The sequence below is a fragment of the Acomys minous genome (assembly GCF_964271855.1).
Source record: "Acomys minous genome assembly, chromosome: 4".
Lineage (NCBI taxonomy): Eukaryota > Metazoa > Chordata > Mammalia > Rodentia > Muridae > Acomys > Acomys minous.
This window is the reverse complement of record NC_140486.1, coordinates 106,027,524-106,053,445: the sequence shown is the minus strand read 5'-3', so window position 1 is coordinate 106,053,445 and position 25,922 is coordinate 106,027,524. Positions and strand designations below refer to the sequence as shown.

The 25,922-nt window shown below is 37.1% G+C and overlaps 1 protein-coding gene across 6 annotated transcripts in view; it reads right to left on the bottom strand.

Annotated features, from left to right (window-relative positions):
* Positions 1-25,922, bottom strand: part of ERBB4 (erb-b2 receptor tyrosine kinase 4) — a 1,013,384-nt gene that overhangs the window by 341,118 nt on the left and 646,344 nt on the right. For all 6 annotated transcript variants that reach the window (XM_084778333.1, XM_084778334.1, XM_084778335.1 and 3 more), the window contains one exon: positions 1,934-1,999. In XM_084778333.1, coding sequence (XP_084634459.1) covers positions 1,934-1,999 — 66 coding nt within the window. The remainder of the gene's footprint in view (positions 1-1,933; positions 2,000-25,922) is intronic.

Genomic DNA, 25,922 nt, shown 5'->3' with positions numbered 1-25,922 from the left:
ATTGTAAATTTACTTCCTGAAACAACAAAACATAATACAGATTAATAAAGTGTTGTTCTATATTTTGATAAGAAGGAAAGTGATAAATTCATAGAGAAACAAATATTAAAGACTTAACAGAGTATCCATGTGTTGGATAGTCCACCCTTGAAAAATTTGTGGAGATTAAACTGATTTTACAAGTAAAAGAAAAGTTAAGTTGTATACTATAATTTGAATTTTATATGTTCTAAACCCCAATGTATTGATGGTGACATGGTCCCCAATTCACAGTGCCATTTTTTAAAAGGTGAAAACTGCTGGGCATGGTGACACACATTTTTAATCCTCTCATTCAGGAGGCAAATGCAGGCAGATCACTGTGAGTTCCAGGCCAGCCTGGTCTACAAAGTGAGTCCAGGACAGCCAAGGCTACACAGAGAAACCCTGTCCCAAAAAACAAACAAACAAGCAAACAAAAAAACACGGACAATCTAAGAAGTGAGTAATGCTGAGGCATGTTATATTATCAGAGGGCCCACGCTCTATAGGAGTAATCACTCAATGAAGTATTCAAAGCGGTGAGCCAAAATTAAGCTTTTATGTTTTTAAGGTTATCACATTTCTGGAGTGTCTTACAGTAACAGAAGCCTGACAATTCATATAGCATAATAAGTAGTTTTGAGTGAGAATGGGAAAAATGTAAACATGCATCTTTTGTTTACAGAGCTTATTTTCAGAAGAGTACAATGTATGCCAGTTAGTGGCTGAACAAGGAGAAGCACAGGTCAGAAGACAATGCTATGTTATTCTGCTTATATTTCTTGAATTTTGAACAATAACATATACATAAGTTAAAAATATACTGAAGATATTTTTACTTTTAAGGATGTATTCTTTCTGTACTCTTTCCATTGCTGGCTTACACTATAATAAATTCTTATGTTATTGTTTTTATTAAAAACAATGTGGTGAACTGAGATACATGTGAAATGTTTATTTTTTATCTAACATTATAGCCAATTACCTAATTTTGCCATCTTTGCCTGTTTAAACCTTCAAAGGTTTTGTATCTTCTATGATATGTAAAGGACGCATTTCACATTCTCACCTTCTTGTAGTTTTTAAGATGTTGGTTCTAATGCATAGGGGGAAGGTTTACTATTTCCAAAGTAAGCTTTGTTTTCAAATATAAAAGAAAATATTTATCGATAAGATTGGTGAAGTAGAAGGTATATTTTGAATATTGTACAAATTTAAGAATGCTGAAAATATTATATATGTATTCAGGACTGGGGATCAAACCATGGCTTCACCTATATACAGTAAAGACCTGAAGGACTGAATTCATTCCCAGCTCCTGGACTTTTGTGTTTCCAATGTCTTATCAAAGATGACAGGCTAATCTCACATTAAATAATGACTGAAACAAGAAACTACTGTTTACATTAATGTGATCATATTAACACACAATTTAACTAAATCTTAAAAGGAAGCATAAAAGGAGTAACTATTGTTGTCAACAGTAGTGAGTGTAAATCCATTAGTCATGTAGCTTACATCTATGTGCTGCTATCAGGGCTATATTTCTTTTTATAATCCATCAACGATAATATAAGTACTTGGAGAACATAATTAAATACCAGTTAACTTGAAAGTGAATTAACATAACTTTTAATGTGTTTGGATCTACTAATTTTACTGATATACATAGTTCAAAGTCAGAGATAATGCCATGACAAATGTGCTATGGGTGTCATTGACTGAGAAACCGCAAAGAACTGTGGAATGAAATAATGTATTGCCTCATTTGAAGGCAATGAATTAGGTAGCTTTTTTGGAGGGAAGCAAATTAAGCTCATTTCACATTGCAGGTGATCAGGACTGGGAGAAGATTCTATCATTTAACCATTGACCATCTCAATCCTGCTACTTTTTTCTCTTGGACACTTACAGGTCTGGCAGTGTTTTTCCGTGGGGCCCCAGCATCGGCCAGTGCAGGATTTATGGCATCTTCCACCTGCAGAGAAGGAAGAAGAAGAAGAACGGGAAAGGTCATGTTTGTTATAGTTTTTCTTTATTTTACCTTCTTAATGAAATACTCTTGTTCCAGGATAAAGATCTTATGCCATTCTAGAATTGAGAAATAGCCCCAAAAATGTTCACTTATGTGCCAAAACCTGAGTGTTCTTTGGACAAGAAAGTGAAGCTCAGTGTCCTAATAGGTGAAAATGTCTCACATTTTATAGGAAAAGGAAGTAAGTCAATTTATCATTTTCTTCCAGTCACATTGACTATTGGATATTGCTAGCTCATTGATCTATGCTACTGAATGTAGCTTCCAAAGCTCATGATTTGATTTACTAACCAATATTAAAAATTAAGGAGTAGTAGTTTGAAGGAAAAAACTGAAGTCTATGACAATAATATTTGTTCAGACACATCATAAAACATCAAAATAGGAGGTAAAATCAAGCAGATACAAAGTTGAAAGTTTTAAGAAGCTGAATGTTAGCCTCATTTAAATATCTTGGTCTAAAATGTTGTTGCTGTCTGAGTTTTCAAATGGGATCCTTCAAGTCCTAAGGTGACATTTCTTCTGTATGAGTTTTGCCTCAAGGGGCACAGCTGTTCCATAGGGAAATTCCCAGAAGGATACATACTGAGCACATTCCCTGGGAAATCCATGTAAGAGAACTTCCCCTGAAACTTGTTTTAGAATCTCACTCAAAATTCTAAAGGTCCATTGGCTTCTCTTTAGAATTAAACATACACGAAAAACTATCAAAGACTAAAGTCTTTTTTATAGAAAGGTTTTTATTAGGAACTTTGCCAGTTTCTTTCTATCAATTGCAATTTCTTAAATTGGGTTATTCTTAACCACAATAGCTATTTCTTAAAAATATTAAATAGTTAACACCAAATATTACAGTCTTTCCTTGAGTCAGTTTTACATCCTTTACTGAGAACTCTTGCTACTTAAGCTGTTTCCTCTCTCAAATGAAAGTGCCCAAGGGAATCTCCAAAGACCAACACTCTCACTGATCAAGTAGGCTTGATTGACACTTCTCCTGGCTGAACCATAGACAGCCTGAGAGTCTATCTTTGGTAGGGAAAAGACCTATGTCCAAGCTCATGTAATGTTTAGCCTCTCGAGTCTAGTTGTATTTTGAAATGTATGGGTTCCTTTGGGCAACAGATTATTTAAAGTAAGAGTTGGTGAGACACTATGACTGACATCATGAACATGTGATGTCCTGTCACTCCGCCATCTGCCTGTTTGGATCTAAACATGTTATATCCACACAATGCAAGCTCATTCTAGATGACAGGAAAAGAACTCCATCTGGACAAAACAATATAATTTTAATCAGTGATAATGATAATTATTATTAAAAACTTACTGGCGTTCCTTTGTTCTAAATTAATAAATCTAAATAAATCTCATTTAGACCAGCGGAAATTAGAGAGGCCTGTCAGTCAGAATGAGAAGCAATGGAAACTTTTTTGAGGACAAACTTTTTATGAGAAAGCAGATAAAGCATTTTAATGGATTCTCTAAAATCTTTTAGTTTGATCCATTAAGTGAATCGAAGAACTATTGTTCGTCAATAGCTAGAGCCTATTTAAAATATGAATATCAATGAAAAATAGAAAAAAAGAGTACCAAACATAATTAATATCAATAACAGTCATTTTAATGTTCTATTTCCTTTGGCGGAGTTTTAAAGTTTGAGTTACTACCCTCAGATTTATTCCCAGACTCAGTATATTATACATATGCACATTATTATTCATGTATTCAAAATATACTTAAACTGTTAAATTGAAATGTCACTGTAAATACATGTTATACAGTATAAACAAACCAATTTTAAATAATTTTTAAATTTTAATTTATTATAATTTATTCAGATTACATCCTGACTGTTATCCTTTCCTTTGTATCTTCCCATTCTCACACTCCCTACCTCTTCTGCCCTAGTCCCCTCCCCTACATCTCTGACAGAAAGGGACCTCTTTCCCCACCACCTGACCATAGCTTATCAGGTCTCAGCCTGATAGCCTGCTTCCTCTTCCTCTGTATACTGACAAGGCAGCCCCACCAAGGGATAGTGATCAAATCTGGGTCACCAGAGTTCATGTCAGAGGCAGTCCCCACACCTCCTACAACGATGGAGAATGAGCTGTCCATTGGCTAGCTGTAAACTGGGAGTGTAGGTTTACTGCATGCATTGTCCTTGGTTGGTGCAGCTGTTTATGCAGGCCCCTGAATCCAGATCTGCTGGCCTTGAGGGTCTCTTTTTGGGCCATAAAGTATCTTGGTGTAACTGAAACCAAGCAAGTGAAAGACTTGTATGAAAAAACTTCAAGTCACTGATGAAAGAAATTGAAGACGATATCATTAGATGGAAAGATCTCCCATGCTTGTGGATCAGGAGGATCAATATAGTAAAAATTGCCATCCCACCAAAAGCAAAAAAAAAAAAAAAAAAAATATATATATATATATATATATATATATATATACAGATTCAATATAATCCCCATTAAATTACCTACAAAATTCTTTATAGACCTTGAAAGAGCAATCTAAATTTCATATGGAAAAACAAAAAGCTCAGAATAGCTAAAGCAATCTTGTAAATAAAAGATCTTCCAGAGGAAACTCCATCCTGGATCTTAAGCTACACAGTAATAAGAACTCCATTGTACTGGCATGGAACTAGGATGGTTGATAAATGTAATCGAATTGAAGTCTCCGAAATAATCCCACATACGTATGAACACTTGTTTTTGACAAAGAAGTCAAATCTATACTGTGGAAAAAGGATAGCATCTTCAACAAATGGTGCTGGTCTGACTGGATGTCTAGATGTAGAAAAATGCAAATAGATCCATATTTATCACCCTGCACAAAACTAAAGTCCAAGAGGATTAAAGACTTCAGCATAAAGCCAGACACCCTAAATCTGTCAGAAGAAAACATGGGAAAGACCCTTGAGCTCATTGGTACAGGAGACAACTTCCTGAATAGAACACTAATAGCTAAGGCTCCCCAATTCAACAATGAATAAAAGGCATCTCTTGAAACTGAAAAGCTTTTGTAAGTGAGATTAAAATGATTTAGTCTTGGTTACCTCCTTGTATTCATGAAACTTTGTTTGGCTGTCTCAGTTTTCTTTTATTATTATTATTATTAATACTAATTATTGTTATTATTAATTCATATTACTTCTGGATTATAATCCCCTCACTCTTATCTTCCTGTTCCCACCCTCCGCACCACTCCGATGATCTATTCCCCTCCCCTATACCTCTGCCATGTGGGGTCCTCCTCTTTCTGACCACAGCCTATGAGGTCTCATCTGGACAGTCTGCATCTGCCTTCTCTGTGTTCCCACAGGGACTCTCCACCGAGGGGGCAATGACCAAATCCCGGCACTAGAGATCTTGTCAGAGAGCCACCTTCATTTTCATCTATATTTATTAAAATCCTCTATGACCACCTGAATTCCTAGAAGCCTACAAGTAGAACATTATGATAGGCAGATTTGGGCTCAGGGGTCCCGCTCAAACTAAGGCACCAGCCAAGGACAATACAGGCGGTAAACCTTAAACCCCTACCCAGATCTAGCCGATGGACAGAACACTCTCCACAGTAGAGTGGAGAGTGGGATATGACTTTCTCACATACTCTGGTGCCTCACCTTTGACCATGTCCCCTGGAGGGGGAGACCTGGTGACACTCAGAGGAAGGACAGCAGGTTACCAAGAAGAGACTTGATACCCTATGAGCATATACAGGGGGAGGTAATCCCCCTCAGGAACAGTCATAGGGGAGGGGAATAAGGGGAAAATGGGAGAGAGGGAAGAATGGGAGGATACAAGGGATGGGATAACCATTGAGATGTAACAAGAATAAATTAATAAAGGAGAAAAAAAAAAGAAAAAAATCCTCTAGGATGCTGCCACCGCAGCTTCTCCAGGACCACCCATCTTTGGCATCACCAGTGCTCTTTGGAAAACTTGAGCAGCTGGTTTCCACACAGCTAAGATTGCATGGGCTGCATATATCAGAATTCCATCACAGCAGTGCACTAGAGAGACTTACTTATTAAATGGGGTGTGCTTTTACAGGCAGAAGGCCAGCCTCTCTTATCTTGATTTTCTAACTGTGAGGAACTTTGAGTGTACCTGTCCAGAAAACACAGTATACTGTGATTCCTAATGGGGCAAGACCAACATTATATCCACTAAATTATAGTAACACGGTCTATGTAACCATATGAGAACAAATTTCTACCCAGACTCCTTTTGGAAGTAACTACTTGCTATATCCTTATCTACCTGATTTAATTCTTGCAGGTAACTGTATGTTTTATGGAATATGATTAAACATGTTCAAGCATGCATAGGTGGTGGACATTGCAACTCCAGGAGAGGTGTAAGCAGTAGTCTCAGGAGAGAAGTCTGGGTGATGTGAACCTTCTTTCCAAACCCAACAATAATAACAGCACAAAACAAAAACCCTAAACCAAAAGAAAACACAACTGATAGCCTTTATTTTTCATAATTTCTATTGCACAAAACTGTCAAAGATATAACATGGTAAAGGATTTCCATAATAATTATGAGTTAAGCACAGTAAAAATAAAAAATAATCAACAGAACTGCCTGCCAACTTTTCTTCTTTACTCTATTTCTTACTATTATGTATGAAACTTATTTTCCTATATATTAGTTACTCGGTAAAGTACCAAAGGTAAAAATATTGAATTAAAACAGACAGGACTATCATTTAGGATTATTCCATTATGAAAAGCTTTGATACTCTGGTTTCAATGTTTTCCCTTTATAAAGGTCACATAAAATTCAATACATTTTTAGTTGTAAGCCTAGCCTTTAACAGCTGAGCCATCTCTTCAGCCCAATGCCCTATATTTGACCATGTCCCCTAGGTGGGGAGGCCTGGTGGCACTCAAAGAAAGAATAAACAGGCTACCAATATGAGACTTGATAGCCTATGACCATATAGTTGGGGAGGTGGTCCCCCTTGGTCATAGACCTAGGGGAGGGAAATAAGATCAAAGAGGGAGAGAAGGAGGAATGGGCAGATACAAGGGATGGGATAACAACTGAGCTGTAATCTGAATAAATTAATTAAATAAAAATTAAAATTAAAACATTCAATACATTTAAATTTTTCATTGAATATGTTTTTATTATACTTCCTAATAGTTACATCATAAATAGAGATTTTGTCATCTCAATATATTTCAATATTTTTCACTTTTATTTTTATCTTTATTTTTATTGAAAATTGATTTGTTCTCACATAGTATATTCTGATTACAGTTTTGCTTCCATCTAATCCTCCCAGTTCCTTACCATTTCCCATCTCATCTGATACATCTGCTTTCTGTCTCTCATTTGAAAACATGCTGACTTGTATCGGGTAACAATAAAATATATCAAAATGTAATAAAATATAACACAAATAAACTGAAATATCAGAATATGTCAAAACAACCAAACAATAACAAAATAAAGGCAAAGACCTAAAAGAATACATAAGAAGCAGGTATGGATGCACAGATTCACTTGTTCATGTTCTAGATACTTTAAAACATTACATTTGAACCCATAATATATGTGTACACACACACACACACACACACACACACACACATACACACACAATGGTTGGTTGGTTACTTGCAAACGCACACACTCATGTGTAAACAAACACAAACACATATGTATGTATGTATGTATGTATGTATGTATATATGTATTTATGTATGTATGTATGAATTTATTTGCATGCATACATACAAGAGAGAGGACCTGTAACACATCAAAAGAGGAAGAGGAAGAGAGGAAATATATAAATAAGATAAAATAAAACAAAAAAGTAAAAAATAACAAAATTCAACAACAACAAAACCTTGACACAGAGTGAGAGGTAAGAAGCATCCAAAGATTCCATTGGGTTCCTTTTCTGTTGGCCTTTTACCACTGGGCATGCAGCTACCCTCAAGAGTACTTTGTCTCCCCAGTGAGATTCCATTCAAGAAGAACAAATTTCCATTTGCAAGTGGTTATTGATTACAGATAGCTTCTGGCATAGGGATGGGATCATGTGTCCACTTCTTTCAGCTCTCAGACCCTATCTGGTACAGACCTGTGCAGGCCCTATACATGCTGCTCCAGTCTCTGAGTTTATATGTGCGTTGGTCCTGTCTTTTTAGATGACCTTGCTTCCTCATCCCCTCAGTCTCTTACTATCTCCTCTTCATCAAGGTTTCCTGGGTTTTTAAAGAAGAGATTTGAAGAAGACAACCAGTTTAAGGCTGAGTGTTCCTAAGGTCTCTCACTGTCTTCATAATGTCTGTGTATTTGTCCCCATGTGCTGTGGGATGAAGCTTCTCTGATGTGGCTGAGCAAGGCACTGATCTTTAGTTTAGCAGAATGTCATTAAGAGTCATGGTATTCTGGCTTAACTCACTCATTATGATCATTTCTAGCTCAATCCATTTATCCACAAATTTCGGGAATTCCTTGTTTTTAATAGCTGAATAGTATTCCATATTGTATATGTACCACAGTTTCTTTATCCATTCTTTTATTGAGGGACACTTAGGCTGTATCCATGTTCTGGCTATTATAAATAAGGCTGCTATGAACATGGTTGAGCAAATTTTCTTGTTGTGTCCTGGAGCATTTTCTGGGTATATTCCAAGGAGTGGAATAGCTGGGTCTTGAGGAAGCCCTATTCCCATTTTTCTGAGATAGCACCAGATAGATTTCCAAAGTGGCTGTACTAGTTTGCATTCCCACCAGCAATTAAGGAGTGTTCCTCTCTCCCCACATCCTTGCCAGCATGTGGTGTCACTTGAATTTTTGATCTTAGCCATTCTGATAGGTGTAAGATGGAATCTCAAATGGTATATACTCACTTATATCTGCATACTAGCCCAAGGGGCATGTCCCACGAAAGCCTTCACTTACCAGGAAACTGAGACAGAGGGGAGGACATTCTAGTGGGACTCTAGATGAGAGAATCATGGGAGAATGGCAAAGTAGAAGGATCCAGAGGGTCCTAGAAGCCTACAAGTAGAACATTATGATAGGCAGATTTGGGCCCAGGGGTCCCGCTCAAACTAAGGCACCAGCCAAGGACAATACAGGTGGTAAACCTTAAACCCCTACCCAGATCTAGACAATGGACAGAACACTTTGCACAGTAGAGTGGAGAGTGGGATATTACTTTCTCACATACTCTGGTGCCTCACCTTTGACCATGTCCCCTGGAGGGGGAGACCTGGTGGCACTCAGAGGAAGGACAGCAGGTTACCAAGAAGAGACTTGATACCCTATGAGCATATACAGGGGGAGGTAATCCCCCTCAGGAACAGTCATAGGGGAGGGGAATAAGGGGAAAATGGGAGGGAGGAAAGAATGGGAGGATACAAGGGATGGGATGACCATTGAGATGTAACAAGAATAAATTAATAAAGGAGAAAAAAAAGAGTCACGGTATTGCTACAATGCTTTAGTAGAACTGTAGTATTAGGTTTAATACTAGATCCATGAGCTCTCTAGTATCTGGTTTACCCAAGCTGATTTGGGTGTAGTTCCCATATTGTGGAGTGGGTCTTACTTGAAATTAGATATTGGTTGGTTCCTTGCACCAGCTTTGTTACACCAATGCACTATCTTCTTTGCAGGCAGGATATCATCATAAAGCAAGCCTTTTAAAAAATTTTTATTAAATATTCACTTTACATCCTGGTCATAGGCCCCTCCCTCCTCTCCTCCAGGTCCTATCCTCTCTCCTAAGGCCTCCTATTCCCACTCTCTTATTATGCAGAGAAGGGGAACCCAACCCTCCCACCCACACATCCCAGCATATCAAGTCACATCAGGACTAAGGGCCTTCCCCTGTCGCCCAGCGAGGTTCCACTCACCATGCTTTTAGTGCCTAGCCGAGGACCCAGCCATGTGGAGCAAGTTTATGCAGTGTCTGATTAAGTGGTAAAATGCTATGTGTCTGACACATGGATCTGTCCTTACATTCTCTATAGGTAGATGGGCCACCAGGAGTCTTTTGTTGAGAGGAAAAGAAGGCTCTCTGAAAATTTTCCGATTGTCCCTCAAAGAAATACTCAAGGCCAGTATCATACTTGAAACTCCCTTCCTTCTAGTCTCAGATACAAGTATTTTCAATAGTCCTCTACTCATGTGTAATAAACATACAAAAAATATTTATTCTCAGTACTTTATTGTGGTCTAGCTTTATATACTACTCCCAGGAGTATGGCTTTTAAACAAGTCCTTTAAAGAAAAATTATATATGTTATATCCTAGAGTGCATAAATGTGAACAGTGAGTGTGTCTTGATTTTGCCAGCACTGTCCAAACCTATCCGTATTTATTGCAAGCAGTTACATGATTATTTTCCACTGTTCAGTTTAATAATTGTCTTTTTATGATGAAGCAAAGGGTTTCATTTTTTTCCTATAATGTATCCTGATGACCATTTCTGCTCCCTCTATTCCTCTCAATTCTTTCCCACTTCTGTCACCACCAGATCCAAACAAACAGAAATGTAAGAGATAATAGTAAAACAATATGTTCATCAGAATAGGACAAAACAAACAAAAGGAAAAGATCCCAAAATAAGATACACAAAACAGAGACACTCCATCGTTCACACACTCAGGAATCCTATAAAAACACTAAAGTGTAATCTATAACACACACACACACACACACACACACACACACACACACACACACAAACCTGTAGGGTTAAAAGAGAGAGAGAAAAAAAATAACATTAAAATTAAAAATAAGATAAATTTAAGAAAAGTTTGTTTTCCCAGAGAGACTTCCTTGTAAGAAACTAATTTTTCTTTTGCTAATGGTAATCAATTACAGTAGCTTCTGGGTTAAAAATGAGTGCACGTGTCCACGTTCCCTTTCAGCTCCAGGACCCCATCTGATGAGGCCCCGTGAATTCCCTGTGCCTGCTGTCTCTGTTAGTTCATATATGTATGAATTCTGTTAATTTAGAAGGTCTTACTTCCTTGGTGCCAGCCATCTCTTCTGGCAAGCACCAAGGGAGTCTTTCTGCTTTCTCTTCCATGGATTCTCTGAATCCTTAAGGGTAAGAACAGATCTAGACATCCCATTTAGGGCTGAGAGTTCCAAGGACTCTCACACTCTGCGTATTTTCTGACAGTGGGTCTCTGTATTTGTTCCCATGTATTGCAGGAGGAAGAATCTCTGCTGATGGCAGAGCAAGGCACTGACCTATGAGTATAGCAGGTATAGCAGGATGTTATTATTCTTTTAAGGTTATATAAGGAATGTGCCATTTACACACACACACACACACACACACACACACACACACACACACACCTGTTATTTTTCTAATGGTTTAGGATGGCAATTGCTTAAGTTAATACCTCTGTCATTTAAGTCAACCAAAGACAATGAAAAAAAATCAAAATAAATACTTTTTTTTTTTTTACTATATATCTCTTAATATAAGTACTAAACATCCTATATCAGCATTATTTAATTCACACGTAATTCGTCTGCTTTGATAATAGATGAGTTATCATGGAACTAAGGTCTCTCATCTTTTATACTGGTCCATCAGATGCTTCTAGAAATGGAGTGTTCACATGTTCTGTTAGGAAACTAGAGCCCTTGAACGGCTTTTATATTTTAAGAGTCATAAATTCATGCTATGAGTTTTGCCTGTTGTGTGAATGCCTGGCAGGAGAGATGGGATTCAATATCTACCCCATAATGTTCTCTGCAAGTAATATGGCTAGACAGCTGAAGAGTCACAAAATATGAAGCCACTGGCAGCCATAAAGGATTATGTCCTCAAACTGCCTCTAGCTAAGGGCAAGGCAGGCATATCCTTGGATTTTTTTGCAGTCCTTTAGAAAACTGGAAGTCATGACCTCTTAAAAAGACTTTTAGTGTGGAGAAGAGTTAAAGAAAACTATATACTTCAAAGCATGGAAGAAGAGCCTTCATTGAAAGTCTATGTTGAACCATTCTTTATTATTGATGTAAGTAAAGATAAATAAGGCAATGCTTAACCTTATAGGAGATTTTAACATCCTAGTCACAAGCAAAGAAATAGGCACATTGTTATTACACCTTCAGTATTATCTATTAATAGAATGCATATGATAGGGAGGATTTGGAAACACAGTAAATGAGCTTTTTCATTTTGATTTGAATGCCTAGTTTGTCCAGTGCAGAGGGGAAAAAGAAGGACATGTTTGTAGGCAAGGATTGACCCAAGTCATTTTCAGCATTCTGGAGGAACCCAGCTTTTAGGGGTGATAACACAGCATATATTGAGATTACATGAGGAATAGAGCTGTGACGTGCATCTGCATCATGTCCACAGCTGCCTTGTAGTCTCCTGAATAAGACTTAGCCAAGGTGTCATGGATTTGATTTAAGTCTTGGAAATACTGAAATGATATAGTTTGTTAATCAGAGTAACAAATAGTTTTTGTTCATAGTTTTATAAATTTAGGCCTTACTCGTAGCAGTTTATGTAAGGTGTTTATTTCACTGAGGCATGAGGCACTGAAATGCATGTTTTCACAAAGCAATACTCAAGATTCACGTGCTGCTGGTTTCAAAGGGACAGAGTGTAGTATATAAGTTTGTGATTGGGCATGCACCTCCTCCACACTCTGTTAGCATCTTGGCACATTTTTGAGTAATGCTCTTGTTTTAAATGTGGATAAATGGATTGAGCTAGAAAGGATCATAATGAGTGAGTTAACCCAGAAGCAGAAAGACTCAAATGATATATACTCACTTATATCTGCATATTAGCCAAGGGACATGTCCCATGAAAGCCTTCACTTACCAGGAAACTGAGACAGAGGGGAGGACATTCTAGTGGGACTCTAGATGAGAGAAGCATGGGAGAATGGCAAAGTAGAAGGATCCAGAGGGTCTTAGAAGCCTACAAGTAGAACATTATGATAGGCAGATTTGGGCCCAGGGGTCCCGCTCAAACTAAGGCACCAGCCAAGGACAATACAGGCGGTAAACCTTAAACCCCTACCCAGATCTAGCCAATGGACAGAACACTCTCCACAGTAGAGTGGAGAGTGGGATATTACTTTCTCACATACTCTGGTACCTCACCTTTGACCATGTCCCCTGGAGGGGAAGACCTGGTGGCACTCAGAGGAAGGACAGCAGGTTACCAAGAAGAGACTTGATACGCTATGAACATATACAGGGGGAGGTAATCCCCCTGAGGAACAGTCATAGGGGAGGGGAATAAGGGGAAAATGGGAGGGAGGGAAGAATGGGAGGATACAAGGGATGGGATAACCATTGAGATGTAACAAGAATAAATTAATAAAGGAGAAAAAAAGTAAAAAAATAAAATAAAATAAAATAATTTCAGTTTTTGATTGCAAAAAATAAAAATAAAAAAAACAAAGACTCACAGTGTACATGGTTGACTGAGCAAGGATCACAACCTTAAAGAAAACGCACTTTCCCTCTACTAGAAGCTGTTGGTGTTGGTAGCTTCTTAGCTATGGGTGTGGATAGTGAGGCACTCCCCCTCCATAGTAGAGTGTTGACTGGCTTAATCTCAAACAGGCCTTCTGAGTTTATTAGTCCAGGGGTTCTGTAATATCCAGATATTACAGATGTGGTTTTCCCTGACTGGTGCCTCTGACACTGTTTCTGACACTGAGTTGTGATGCTCCCTGCGCCTGGAGCAGAGAGGGTATTATGCTGACACTCCAGAGACACTTATGCATATGGTTCTCTGCTCTTTGATTAGCCATTCAATTTTCTGAAATTGAATTTCTCCTTTCAATTCCTATCTTGCCTCTTAATTTAAAAGTTAATTATTAAATAGCAATCTTAGCTTTCATACATCCATGTAGCCAAAATGAGATAGACAGCTAATTCTACTTGGTAGAAAAAATAAGATTAAAAAAATGTACAGTTAGAGTTTATTTCATTTCACAATAAATTAAATAAAGAGTTATTCAAGTGATATATTTTAAATAGTAACTTTACTGAAGAAGAGATATGTAATTCCAGCCTTGTTAAACTATATTTAAAAAAAAAACTAGATACATTTATATTATTTAGTCAATGATTTGGAATAGTATATATACACTTGTGTGATGAAAATAAATCTTGAATAGAACTGTGAAACCCATCAAATTTGGTCTGCAATTTTTCTGTGTATTCCTTCAGCAAAGACTCAATGCCCCATTGCTAGTCAATAGCTACCAAAGCATACTATTTCTTTCAAGAATGAGAGCAGGCACAGTTTCTACTGGGAGAGCAATTTCTCATCAAGTCAATGTGGCACAAACTTTGAAGGTGCTAAACTTTTTGCAATTAGCCATTTCTCTTGAGTGCCCCTGCAGATAGAAATCAATCCACAAGAAAAATGACAATGACAGACACTTGCAAGTACATATAGAAGGATGGGCAGAGTAAATTAGGCACATCTACCATGGTGAAGGTTTTCAAAAATTTAATACTTGGATTAGATAATAATTTAAGTTTTGGTTTTGTTTACATCTTGACTTACTATGATCTCAATTCCATAGAGAGATAGTAATCTTAGTCAGACCATGTAGCATCAGCTGGCCTTATACCTCTCAAAATAAAATCAATAGTTCTTATTGGTGTATTCACGATCCGAAAATACCCAGTGCTCTTCTCCATGGTCCTATCTCCTTACTCTCTTCCTCATGGTTTGGTCCTCTCCTGTGCATCTCCTACTGTCTTTTCAAGTTTTTATTTGGGTGAATATGTCTTCAATTATATGTAACACAATTCTGTTAATTATTTTGCTCTATAATATTTTTTCTTGTGATGTAGGATATCTGTATATATTATTAATGAAGTGAACATTAAGAAAACATTTCTAATTTACAGTCATATTTCTTCAGAAGATTCAGAGCTTATAAAAGCATGCTTTGGATGTCAGAAAGAACCTGAATATGTCTTTCAGCATCTCTTCCATGAAAGCACTAAGTGGGATCTGAAAAGGCTGTGTGGGATTCTGGAAGAGTGGCACATATATCAGAGAAACTGATGAAAGGATTGATCTGCTGGCTGGCTTGTCCTGATGGGCTGGCACCAGCAATGTGCCAAAGGTCTCTGAACACATCTATCATATTTGACCTTTTAATCACTGAGGTGGATTAAATATTTGAAATATGCTTTTTCATGTTTTCAAATGGCACAGGCCTAGAAGGGTAACAAATCTCTAATGGAGGTTAACCATTCAGATTTTGAAAGAATTTGGTAGACAAAATGATGAATCCAAATGAACATTATCACATTAAATGTCAGTGATATAAACACCAATGTCTTTGATTGTAAGCCAACATTTCATGCAAATACCTATAGATATACAATCAGACACAGGCCCATATGCAGTGAGATGTGCCTGCATTTCAATTCTCACCTGTCATTGGCTGGGTGTAATTCAGACAGGTTAATTAACCTCTCCTACTGTGCTTTGCTCTTGTACTCTGTACTTCACAGGTTTTTTTTAATAAGCATTGATATTTATAAGCATTGAGTAATCTATTCTTGAGGGCATCAACATCTCCAACCCCACCACTTCGTAAGCGTTACAATGCATTGCACCAGCTCCACTTTCTACATCATTGACTGTTTATCACATACACTCTCAAGTTTGCCCAAATTACAACATAAATATTATAGTTTAATTTTTAACTTTGTAGGTTAGTAAGTAGAAGACAACTTCACATGAAGCTAGAGATGTGTCTTTATTACAATTAGCTCTTTACACACAGAGCACGTTGTCAAAATTTAAGAGAAGGTCGCTTATTTTAATTTCTAATTGGCTTTGATTCTACTATGTGTTATTCTACTACTTCCATGTGTAGGGAAGTTAAAATACTGTTGAGTATATAGCCAATTTACAGCCTTGTCATCCATTCTCCTAAGTGTCATCCATTCTTTAAACATAAAACATTGTTAAAAAGTGTCAGAAAAACATACAAGGAAAAAAAGACACCAGCTTTTATTAAGTGGTGGTCAAAGTGGAAGATAGAAGTATTGAAATCACTTTTATTTCCCTCTAACCCCTACTATTTACAATTGCTGTAATCTCGAGCAAGGAACTATCTATCTATTGGCTTCTTTTCCTAAAAGCATGTAACACAGATGGTGATACCTGCTTCACACACATGTTAGATATGATGAGTGGAATATCATATTTTAAATGTATCACATCAATGTGAGTTCCTTTCCCCAGCTACCACGAGAAGCTGTATAAAACTATCACAGCATTGTAAAGAGAATTAAAGAATTCAGAGTATAAATATTTCACATAGCGATAAATCCTTTATGACTGGCTGGAAATGATGAGTGGTGTGACAAAATCTGTGCAGTAGGAAAGAGGGGTGTGGCAGGTGCCATGGCAGGCCTGGAAAATAAGTGCAAGTTCTCATCCCAATTAGAAGAGTGTGAAGATCAGAAGGTTTGCAAGGCTGTTCCTCACAACCTCAATCCAGGAAAACCGTCAGAATCCTTGACCCCACACTCTTGTGTAACTCAGAATAGTCACACTGAAGAACACAAAAGAGATAGAGACACTTCAAGGAGTATTTCCAAAGAGGAAGACATAACCCACAATAGGAACAAATGTTTATATGAGTGCAAAGATTGTGTTATTATCACCAACACTGTGGTCTCACCCCAAAGAATGGTCTGTCTTTGTTAGGTTCCTGGCCAACAGTGAAAATCCCAGAGCAACTGTCCCAGCACCACCCCACATGTCTAGTACTTGAGTTGTATTGCACTTGAGACGCCTGGTATTAAAGCCATATGCCAGCCAAGCACATCACATGGAATCCAAAGCCCAGCCTACATCAACATCTGTTAAGACTCTAAAGTCTTTTTCTGGCCGTACCTCCACTCCTCGGAGTCTCTCTCCCTGTCTTTTCCTATAAGAAAGTCACCTTTCATTCTTCCTCCCCACAGACTGATGGAATCAGAGATTGTCAGTTTGTTTTCATTTCTTTCAGATCCCTGCTCTACAAATTCTCTTTCCACAGTTTTTGTAATTATTCATGAATGTATACTGTAACACCTTAGTAGTTGTGTATATACATGTGTGTGTCCATAAGAGCACACACACATATATAAGTGTTTCTATGCACACATGGGAGAACACTTTGGTCCGATGGGATAAAACATCAGTTAAATATAAGGTGTTTGAGGTAAGACAAAGAATTCATGAGTATTTCTATATTTATAATGATTATTCTGAAGACCAGTCAGTTCTGGAGGATCAGAGTAGATAGCTGCTCCTTCATGGACATAGAGAGGCACCTGTGATACAGGTGTGAGGCGCTGTGCATCAGCAGCCTCTCTTTTCCCCTGGCTCCAAGAACTGATCGAGCTCTTTTGTGGATTAATAAGAACTGGGTATTACCATGGGGTAACAGAGATGGACCAAATTATTCTAAGTTCCTTAAGGGAAGATTTCTTTTTCACTACCATTTCTAGCACTGCTAAAAACACAGTGGGATTCCTAGATTGAATAAGCCAGAATTTCCTTTACTGAGAGAGTGATATTTTCACACCACAGCATTCACATGGCATCTTCAACCCTGAAAGACTTCAACTCTGAAATGCCTTATAAGGCCTGTGGTTTGGGGCTTTATAATTATGATTTGGGTCATTAATCATGTAGCCTCCCTTTTTTATTATCGCTGAGATTGAGACAGAGTTTTTGTTACAGATTGCTAGCCTGTAGCAGCCAGTTGGGGAGATGAGACATTTCTGAGACAGATAACAAAGAAAAATGAGTAGCAAATTGGAATAGATTAGGTAGTTCTATAGTACTATATTAAACAAGCCCTTCTGAGTACAGCTGTCAGATCTCCCATAGTACTTTCCTTCCATTTTTCTATCAGCCACCATGACTTAGCTGTTAAGGGACTGTGTGTTTGTTATGTATATGTATGTGTTATAGGTGTGCATCTGTCAATCTGTCACTATCTCTCTCTCTCTCTCTCTCTCTCTCTCTCTCTCTCTTTTCCCTCCCTTGCTCTCATTAACTTTATATCTCCAAGTCCTAACACTTAAAGTACAAACAACCCATAGTTAATGAATACACATTAATTCTAAAAGGCTACTGTAAGCCTGCGGAAGGAAAATGTGATTTTAGAATTGATGGAGGTTAAAAGAAAATGAACCAGGAATCATTATAATAAGTAATATGCCTAAAATGTCTTGATGGGGAATGTTGTTTATAAAATCACCTTTCAACTTCATATACAATAGTTCATATACATATTTGAAATTCAAGGGTAATATATTAATAATACATGAAAATTTGATTCCATCCACAAGCTATTTCAGTGGCCTTTCTTAGTGTTATAATGCTAGATAGCTAGATAGACCTGGAAATTAAATTAATATTTATAGAAAAAAAGACAAGTGATTTTTTCAAGGTACTGATGATACACTTATGATATTCTATTATAGACTATTTAAGAATAATTATAAACTAATTATCTGTTATTAGGTTCAGGTTTTTTTCTTTTTTCCAAAATGAAACTTTGGCTTTGTAGTTATTTGGAAGAAAGTATCAAAATAATCCCCAGCTAATGTGTGAATGAAGAAGTCACAGCTTAGATGCCTTCTAATTTCACTGTGAGACTAAAAGAGAATGGTTCCAGGCATTGTAATTCTCACGGAAACTTCAAAGGAACATACTACTGCAGAGTGGAAGGATTATAACAGAGAAGCATCACAATTTTACCATGCATGATTTAACACAGGAATACATGCTCCAAGCTCCAAACACTCAACCAAATTAACCAAGTATCTAAATAGAACTACAAGCAAGAAGAAAACATTATTATACATAAAGGAGAAATGAACATCACAAGACGTTGAAACAGACATAGAAAATCAAGCCTTATCTCACATAATAACTGGTTAATGATGGGACCAGTGCAAATATTGCAGTTTAATGGGCTTTAGCAGTCAGAGACACCATCCACAGGTAAGGCTGTTAATTGAGACGATGATCTGAGACTTACTCAAGGTCACTTAAAAGATAAATTATCTGGAGTTAGAATAAGATGGCTGGGGACCTTGTGAAAGTCTGTGATGTATGTGATGAGTGAGATGACAAGGACAAGAAGAACGATGCAGCATCTGAACTTCATGAGCATTAGAAATGTGTCCCTGTCAACACCATTCTCCATCCCAATAACTAATGTGATTATATAATTATATAAGATTGAATGATATAACTTAATATTAATATTTCCCAATGAACTAAAATAGGCAGATCCCTGTTGACTACAACCACAGTGGTATTTACACATTGGTCGTGCCAGTACAAATAAACAGCAATATTTCTAATCAGATATATTAGATTTAATGAAACTGAGAAATATAAAAGTGATGATTACCAGAGTTACCTTACTTTAAAATCATTTGTATTTATTAAAGTAGTTTTTTCTTATAAAATCATATTTTTTACGCCTGAAAATACACACTGTCATATAATTTCAAGCCTAGTTTAATGCTGTATTCTACTTCTTATTAAAGACTTTGAATTAATTGTATATAAAACATTTCTAAACAAAAATACTAGATTAATAACTGAGTGGTACTCCATTGTGTAAATGTACCACAATTTCTTTATTCATTCTTCAGTTGAGGGACATCTAGGTTGTCTTCAGATTATAGCTATCATGAATAAAGCTGCTATGAACATAATTGAGCAAATGTCCTTGTTCTATGGTGAAGCATTTTTGGGTATATGCCCAGGAGTGGTATAGCTGGGTCTTGAGCTTGTAGTATTCCCGGTTTTCTGAGATAACACCAGATTGATTTCCAAAGTGATTGTTGGAATGAAGGAATGTTCCCCTTTCTCCATATCCTTACCAGAGGAAACAGGAGCTCAACAAGAAGACTAAGAGAGGCAACTAACCTGGGCCCATGGGGGCTCACAGAGACATGTGCACCAACAAAGGACCATGAAGGAACTTTACACACACTAGCCAGTGAGTAGCTTAGCCTCCATCTGGGTCCCCTAGAAATGGATGAAAGGGCTGTGTCTGACACAGACTCTCAATCACAATCACTTCTCCCTGGCAGGGCTGCCTTGCCAGGCAGCTGTGGAAGATGTACTCAGTCTTCATGGTACTTGGTGTACTGGTGTTGACTGGTGGTGGTGGGGTGTCCCTTATCTCAGTAGTAGACAAGGGGGAACAGGGCGAGAGGAGAAGGAGGGGACAGGGAGAAGAGGAGGGACAAGTCCTACTTTGAAATCAAAGTTCAATAAATAATAAATCACTAAGAAGTAGGAAAATAAGAGTGCCAGATCGGAGGACCTACTTTTGAGATGGATTTTCTTTTGTGCATTTTTTATTCATTCCTGTTATTTCTTTTATATATTTCCTTTACTTGTATTTTAAATAGAACTTTAAGAGAAATGTCACTGCATAATTTCCTCTCCATTTTTCTTCCCGACTTAAAAAGAACACCTACAACTGGCAAAAAGAATCACCCCTAAATAGAACGTAATTTGTTCTTCCCAGGCATGAGAATTAAATAAGAGGTGCGTAGCGCTCCTAACAATAATCTATGTTCAAAGCTCTGTTAGTAGGTTAGCAGCTTGGTCTCCTTTTTCAGCTCCACCCAGGTCCCTGTAGAGAAAGGACCCTTTCTGTCTGCACTCTCCCAGGTAGTCTCTCCCCACCATCTCTGAAGAGAGTGGATTAGAGACAGGTCAACAAATGGGAAAATAAGAGAGGGAAGGCATGTGCGTAACTTTCAAAGTGTCACTGAAAGGGGGCTACTCCAATGTCCTCAGGTAAAGTTTCAGGTTATTCGTAAGAGGAAATGAGGAAACAGCCAGAAAGATCTGGAAGTACTACTACATTATGACGTTGAACTTGAAGGTACATTCAATGGAAAAAGACGAGCACGCAGACAGTAATTAAGCCTGAGATGAACGGGTGCAGAGAGGGGCAGAAGCAGTAGTTCACACACTCTACACAAACCAAAGGAATGCAAGAGGGTAACAGTGGAGTCAGTGTAGCTGTCATCCGATTCACACCGCGGCTTGTAAACCCCAAATAGGTTTGATCTACAGTCTGTGCTTCTTTTTAAAAGAAAATCAAATTCGTGTTCCTTGACAAGTTTTTTAGTTCTTAATATCTAATTTAAGTCATGATCACTCTTTTGCTTTATAGGAATTTTCCTTGGGTTTTTGTTGTTGCTGCTTTGTTTTTTGTTTCTGTTTTGCTTTGTTTTGTTTCCTTTTTTGAGATGGTAATTTATTTAGGTATGTATTTGTTGATTTATTTTTTTGAGAGTGTAATTTAATTACAGCTGTTCTCCTTTCCATTCCCCCCCCATTTACCCCTCCCCACCTTCCTTCAAATTCATGGCCTCTCTTTCCATCAATTGTTATGACATGCATCTATGTATCGTACCCTGTTGAGTCCATGTAGAATTACTTGTATGCATGTTTTCGCATCTGGCTACTTAGCAATGCACCACCAATTGGTGTGATCTTCCCTGGGGAGGACTTTAATCACCTCTCCTGCTCTCAGCTTTAATCAGCTGCCTGTAGTAATTTGTGTAGGAAATGTAACTGTTTCTATTAACCTATTATTTCTGGTTCTAATCTTAATTCTTCCAGAGTATCTTGATATTCACAAATATAAGAACAAATATCAAATAATCTTTCTGTAGGGAAAAAAATTCTAAATAATGGAACATCACAAAAAATTTACTGTTAATTAATTCAGCCATTATTATTTGTTTAATATTTTGGCATTCTAAGATTTGAAAATTAATTTAAAAGTCAATAACAGCATTCCTTTAGGTAGGAGAATCACAAGCTTCAGGTTAACATGGCCTATAAGATCCTGATTCAAAACAAAAAATACAAACAAAATTTTATATTAAAAGATAACAAATTATACCTAATGTGTAATGTTAAAGGAAATATAAATACAAAGTTCAAATAAATATTTACTCTGGGTTTATGCTCCATAAGATGATTTTATAATCAGATTCCAGCATAGGAATTTTATAAAAATCCACTGCTACCTAAATCTGCCTTCAAATCAACAAAGGAACTTTGGCAACAGAAGGCCATTATTATACTTATTTTTAAAGGAAAAATCAAAGTATTGAGTTTGTTATGAAATGCACAGAGGACAGAAAAAATGTCTGTCATTCTCTATTTTCTTAAACTCATTACTACAGCTTAAATCACATATTCACTTCCTGCACTGATAGCAGGAGACTTCAATACCCAACTCACCCCAGTGGACAGGTCATTCAGACAAAAATTAACATTTTAAGTTTTATAATAATTGCAACAAATAAATAATATCAATCCACAGAAATACTGAAGATAGCAGACATTATAAACCAAATGAACCTAACACATATTTACAGAACATTTGTAGCTAGATTCTTACTGCTATAAGGGATATATTATGAACCTAATTTGAATACAGTAGCTTGAATAATAATCATGAGCAGAGTTTTATTTCAGCAAGTATAGAGAACAAAATGTGAAAATGATTTATTGTATCCATTTTCCACTTTAGGACAACCTCCACATTTCACCCAAACAGAAAACAATACACCTTCTTCTCACCACCTCATGAAATTTCTTCCTAACTATCCACATACTTTGACACAAAGAAAGTCTGGACAGATAAAAGAAAATTAAATAACTTCCTGCAGTTTATCAGACCATGATATAAACCTGGATATCATGAGCAACAGAAAGCTTACAAACTCATAGAAACTGAATAACACTTTACTGAATGAAAAATGTGGCAAAACATAAAGAAAGAAATTAAATACTTTCTACAAAATAGTGAAAATGAATACACAGCATACCAATACTTATGGGAGACAGTTAAAGCACTGATAAGAGGAAATTCATAGTAATAAGCGCCAACTAGAAGAAGGAGGAGGAGGAGGAGAAGAAGAAGAAAGAAGAAGACAAGTCTTATATTTTTACATCAGAAACATAGCACACCTGGGAGCTCTAGAAGAATAAAGAAGTAAACATACCTAAGAGAAATAGAAGGCAAGAAATAAAGTGAGGGCTAACGTCAATAAAACAGTAACAAAAAGAACAATGAAAAAAAATCAGTTATTCAAAGAGCTGTTTCCTAGAGAAAAGCAACAATATAAGGAAACCCTTATTCAAACTAACTAAATGATACAGAGAAACTATCTAAAGTAATAAAATTAGACACAAAAAGGATAACATAAGAACAGACACTGAGGAAGTCCCTAGAATCATAAAGACACATTTTAAAAACTTCTACTTCACATCAGGGGAGCTGTGGCTGAGCTGAGCTGGCGCCTCAGGTGGAACTGAATGAAGACAATACAGGTGGTAAACTTTAAACCCCTACCCAGATCTAGCCAATGGTCAGAACATTCTCCACAGTTGAGTGGAGAGTGGGATATTATTTTCTCACGTACTCTGGTGCCTCACATTTGACCATGTTCCCTGGAGGGGGAGACCTGGTGGCACGCAGAGGAAGGATAGCAGGTTACCAAGAAGAGACTTGATACCCTATGAGCATATAAAGGGGGAGGTAATCCCCCTCAGGAACAGTCATAGGGGAGGGGAATAAGGGGAAAATGGGAGAGAGGGAAGAATGGGAGGATACAAGGGATGGGATAACCATTGAGATGTAACAAGAATAAATTAATAAATTTTTTTAAATTGGAAAATCTAAAGAAATTTAGAGATTTGGTATTTTATATATTCATGTATGTATATATAATGTGTATGTGTAGCATTCTATAACAAATAGCATTTGAACCATGACAAATATGGACTTTTAGATGAGATAACTAAGGCCTCCACTACATTATGAAGAACAAATTTCTCTGTTCTGGCCCCCAAAGTGAATTTAAGAACTGCTTAGAAATAAATTACCTCTTTCTAGGTTCAGAAATTATTTACACTTCTTTCACTTCATACACTTATTTCTTTGCAAGTTTTTCTCAAAAAGTTGATTAAGAAGTTATATTTGTCACTATGGTCAATGTACTTTGGAGTCAAGGAAAAAAAGCAAGAGGACACCTACAGGTGTGTTGAGCTTAGGCTTCATCATGGCCACAAAGAAGAGGTAACACTGAGAGTGCGCTGACCTGGGACCCTCTACTTGTGGACATAAAGACAAACACCTTCACAGATTCAGGATCTCACTTCATTTAATTATTAATTATCATTATTACTTACATAATTTGAGGTTCATTTAGCTTTAACTAACTTTTACACTTTACTGGAACTTATGAAGATTGATAGTGATATATATATATATATATATATAGAATAAAGATTCTATATAATAAAAGGGAATGTCTGTCATATTTGACCAACTAGACTTCCAATGGGATCTGTCTCTTTAGGGAAGCTTTGCCCAGAACACAGGAAAGTACTTTAAGCTCTAACACGAAGATGGACATTTTCTCCAACATTTTTAATCTTTTATATTTTCTTCTTATTTTTTACTATTTTTGAGTATTAGTTACTATTTTTAAACATAGTCTCATATCCCCTCTCTCTTTTCTTTCTCTTTACCTTTATTGATAATAGATTCAATTCTCATGTAATATATCCTGGTTGTGGTTTTCCTTCTCTCTACTCTTCCTATGCGGTTTCTCCCTATCTTGAATCCCATCTGTAGCCACTCCTTTTCTGTGTCTCAGTAGAAAAGTTAGGCTTCTATAAGATAAGAGAGCCCCAAGTGGCCATCCTTGTCTCCAGATGAAGCGTCCAGTACTTGACTTGGGTTACACCTAACTGTGTTGTTGGCCAAAGGGTTCCACAAGAACTCCAAACAACCCAGGCTGTTGGAAAGATAAGAAGTTGTTTCCCACAAACTCATAGCACCCACATAACTACTTGAACATGGCGAAGTTCAGTTGGTGTCTACATAGATCCTTCACCTTTGCATACTAGGACCTTTGATGCAGGAAGACGGGTGCTTTGCATGCTACCAAAGCAGAAACATAAAGACCAAGCTAGCCTCAAGTCCTGTGTCTATAATGGTGTACTGTCTGCAAGGTATGTTAGAACTACAGAAGAAATAATTTTGCTGGAATAACCAACCAATACATGATCTGACTTACGGCCCATCAACAAGATGGAATTCATATAAGATATCAATTCTGTGATCAAAACCAAGAGACTAGATAGCCCAGGAACCTAAGGTAAACCAAATACTACTGGTCTCAAAAAAAAAAAAGTAGTGGTAAAATGACACCTAATGATATTCTGCTATACTCATAGATATGTCCCAGTTATCATCAGACAGCTTCATCTGCAGCAGATGAGAGACAAAGACCTCCACTCATACAGTATGAAGAGAGACAAAACTTGAAACACTCAGCCCTAAACAGAATGTGGCTATCATATATATATATACTTTCTCTCGAGGCTCTGGAAACCACATAGAAGAGGAGGCAAAAAACAAACAAACAAACAAACAAACAAAAAACCTAAGAATCAGAGGAGATGAAGGTCACAAAGAAAACAAGGTCCTCTAAATCAACATGATCAAAGCTCATATGGTCTCACAGAGATGAGGCAGCAAGCACAGGGCCTGCATGGGCCTGCCCCAAGTCCTCTGTGTACATACATATTATTGCTTAAAGCATAGCAATTTAATAGGATTCTTTAATGCGTGAATTAGTTGGCCTTTAATCCTTAGCCCTTCTCTTGGGCTCATTTTCTTCCATTCGTTTGTCTTGTCCAACTTCAGTGTGGTAGCTTTATTGAAATAAATCTTCTTTATATTTTATTTTGAAGCACTTTACTATTATTTCAGGACTGCACTTTC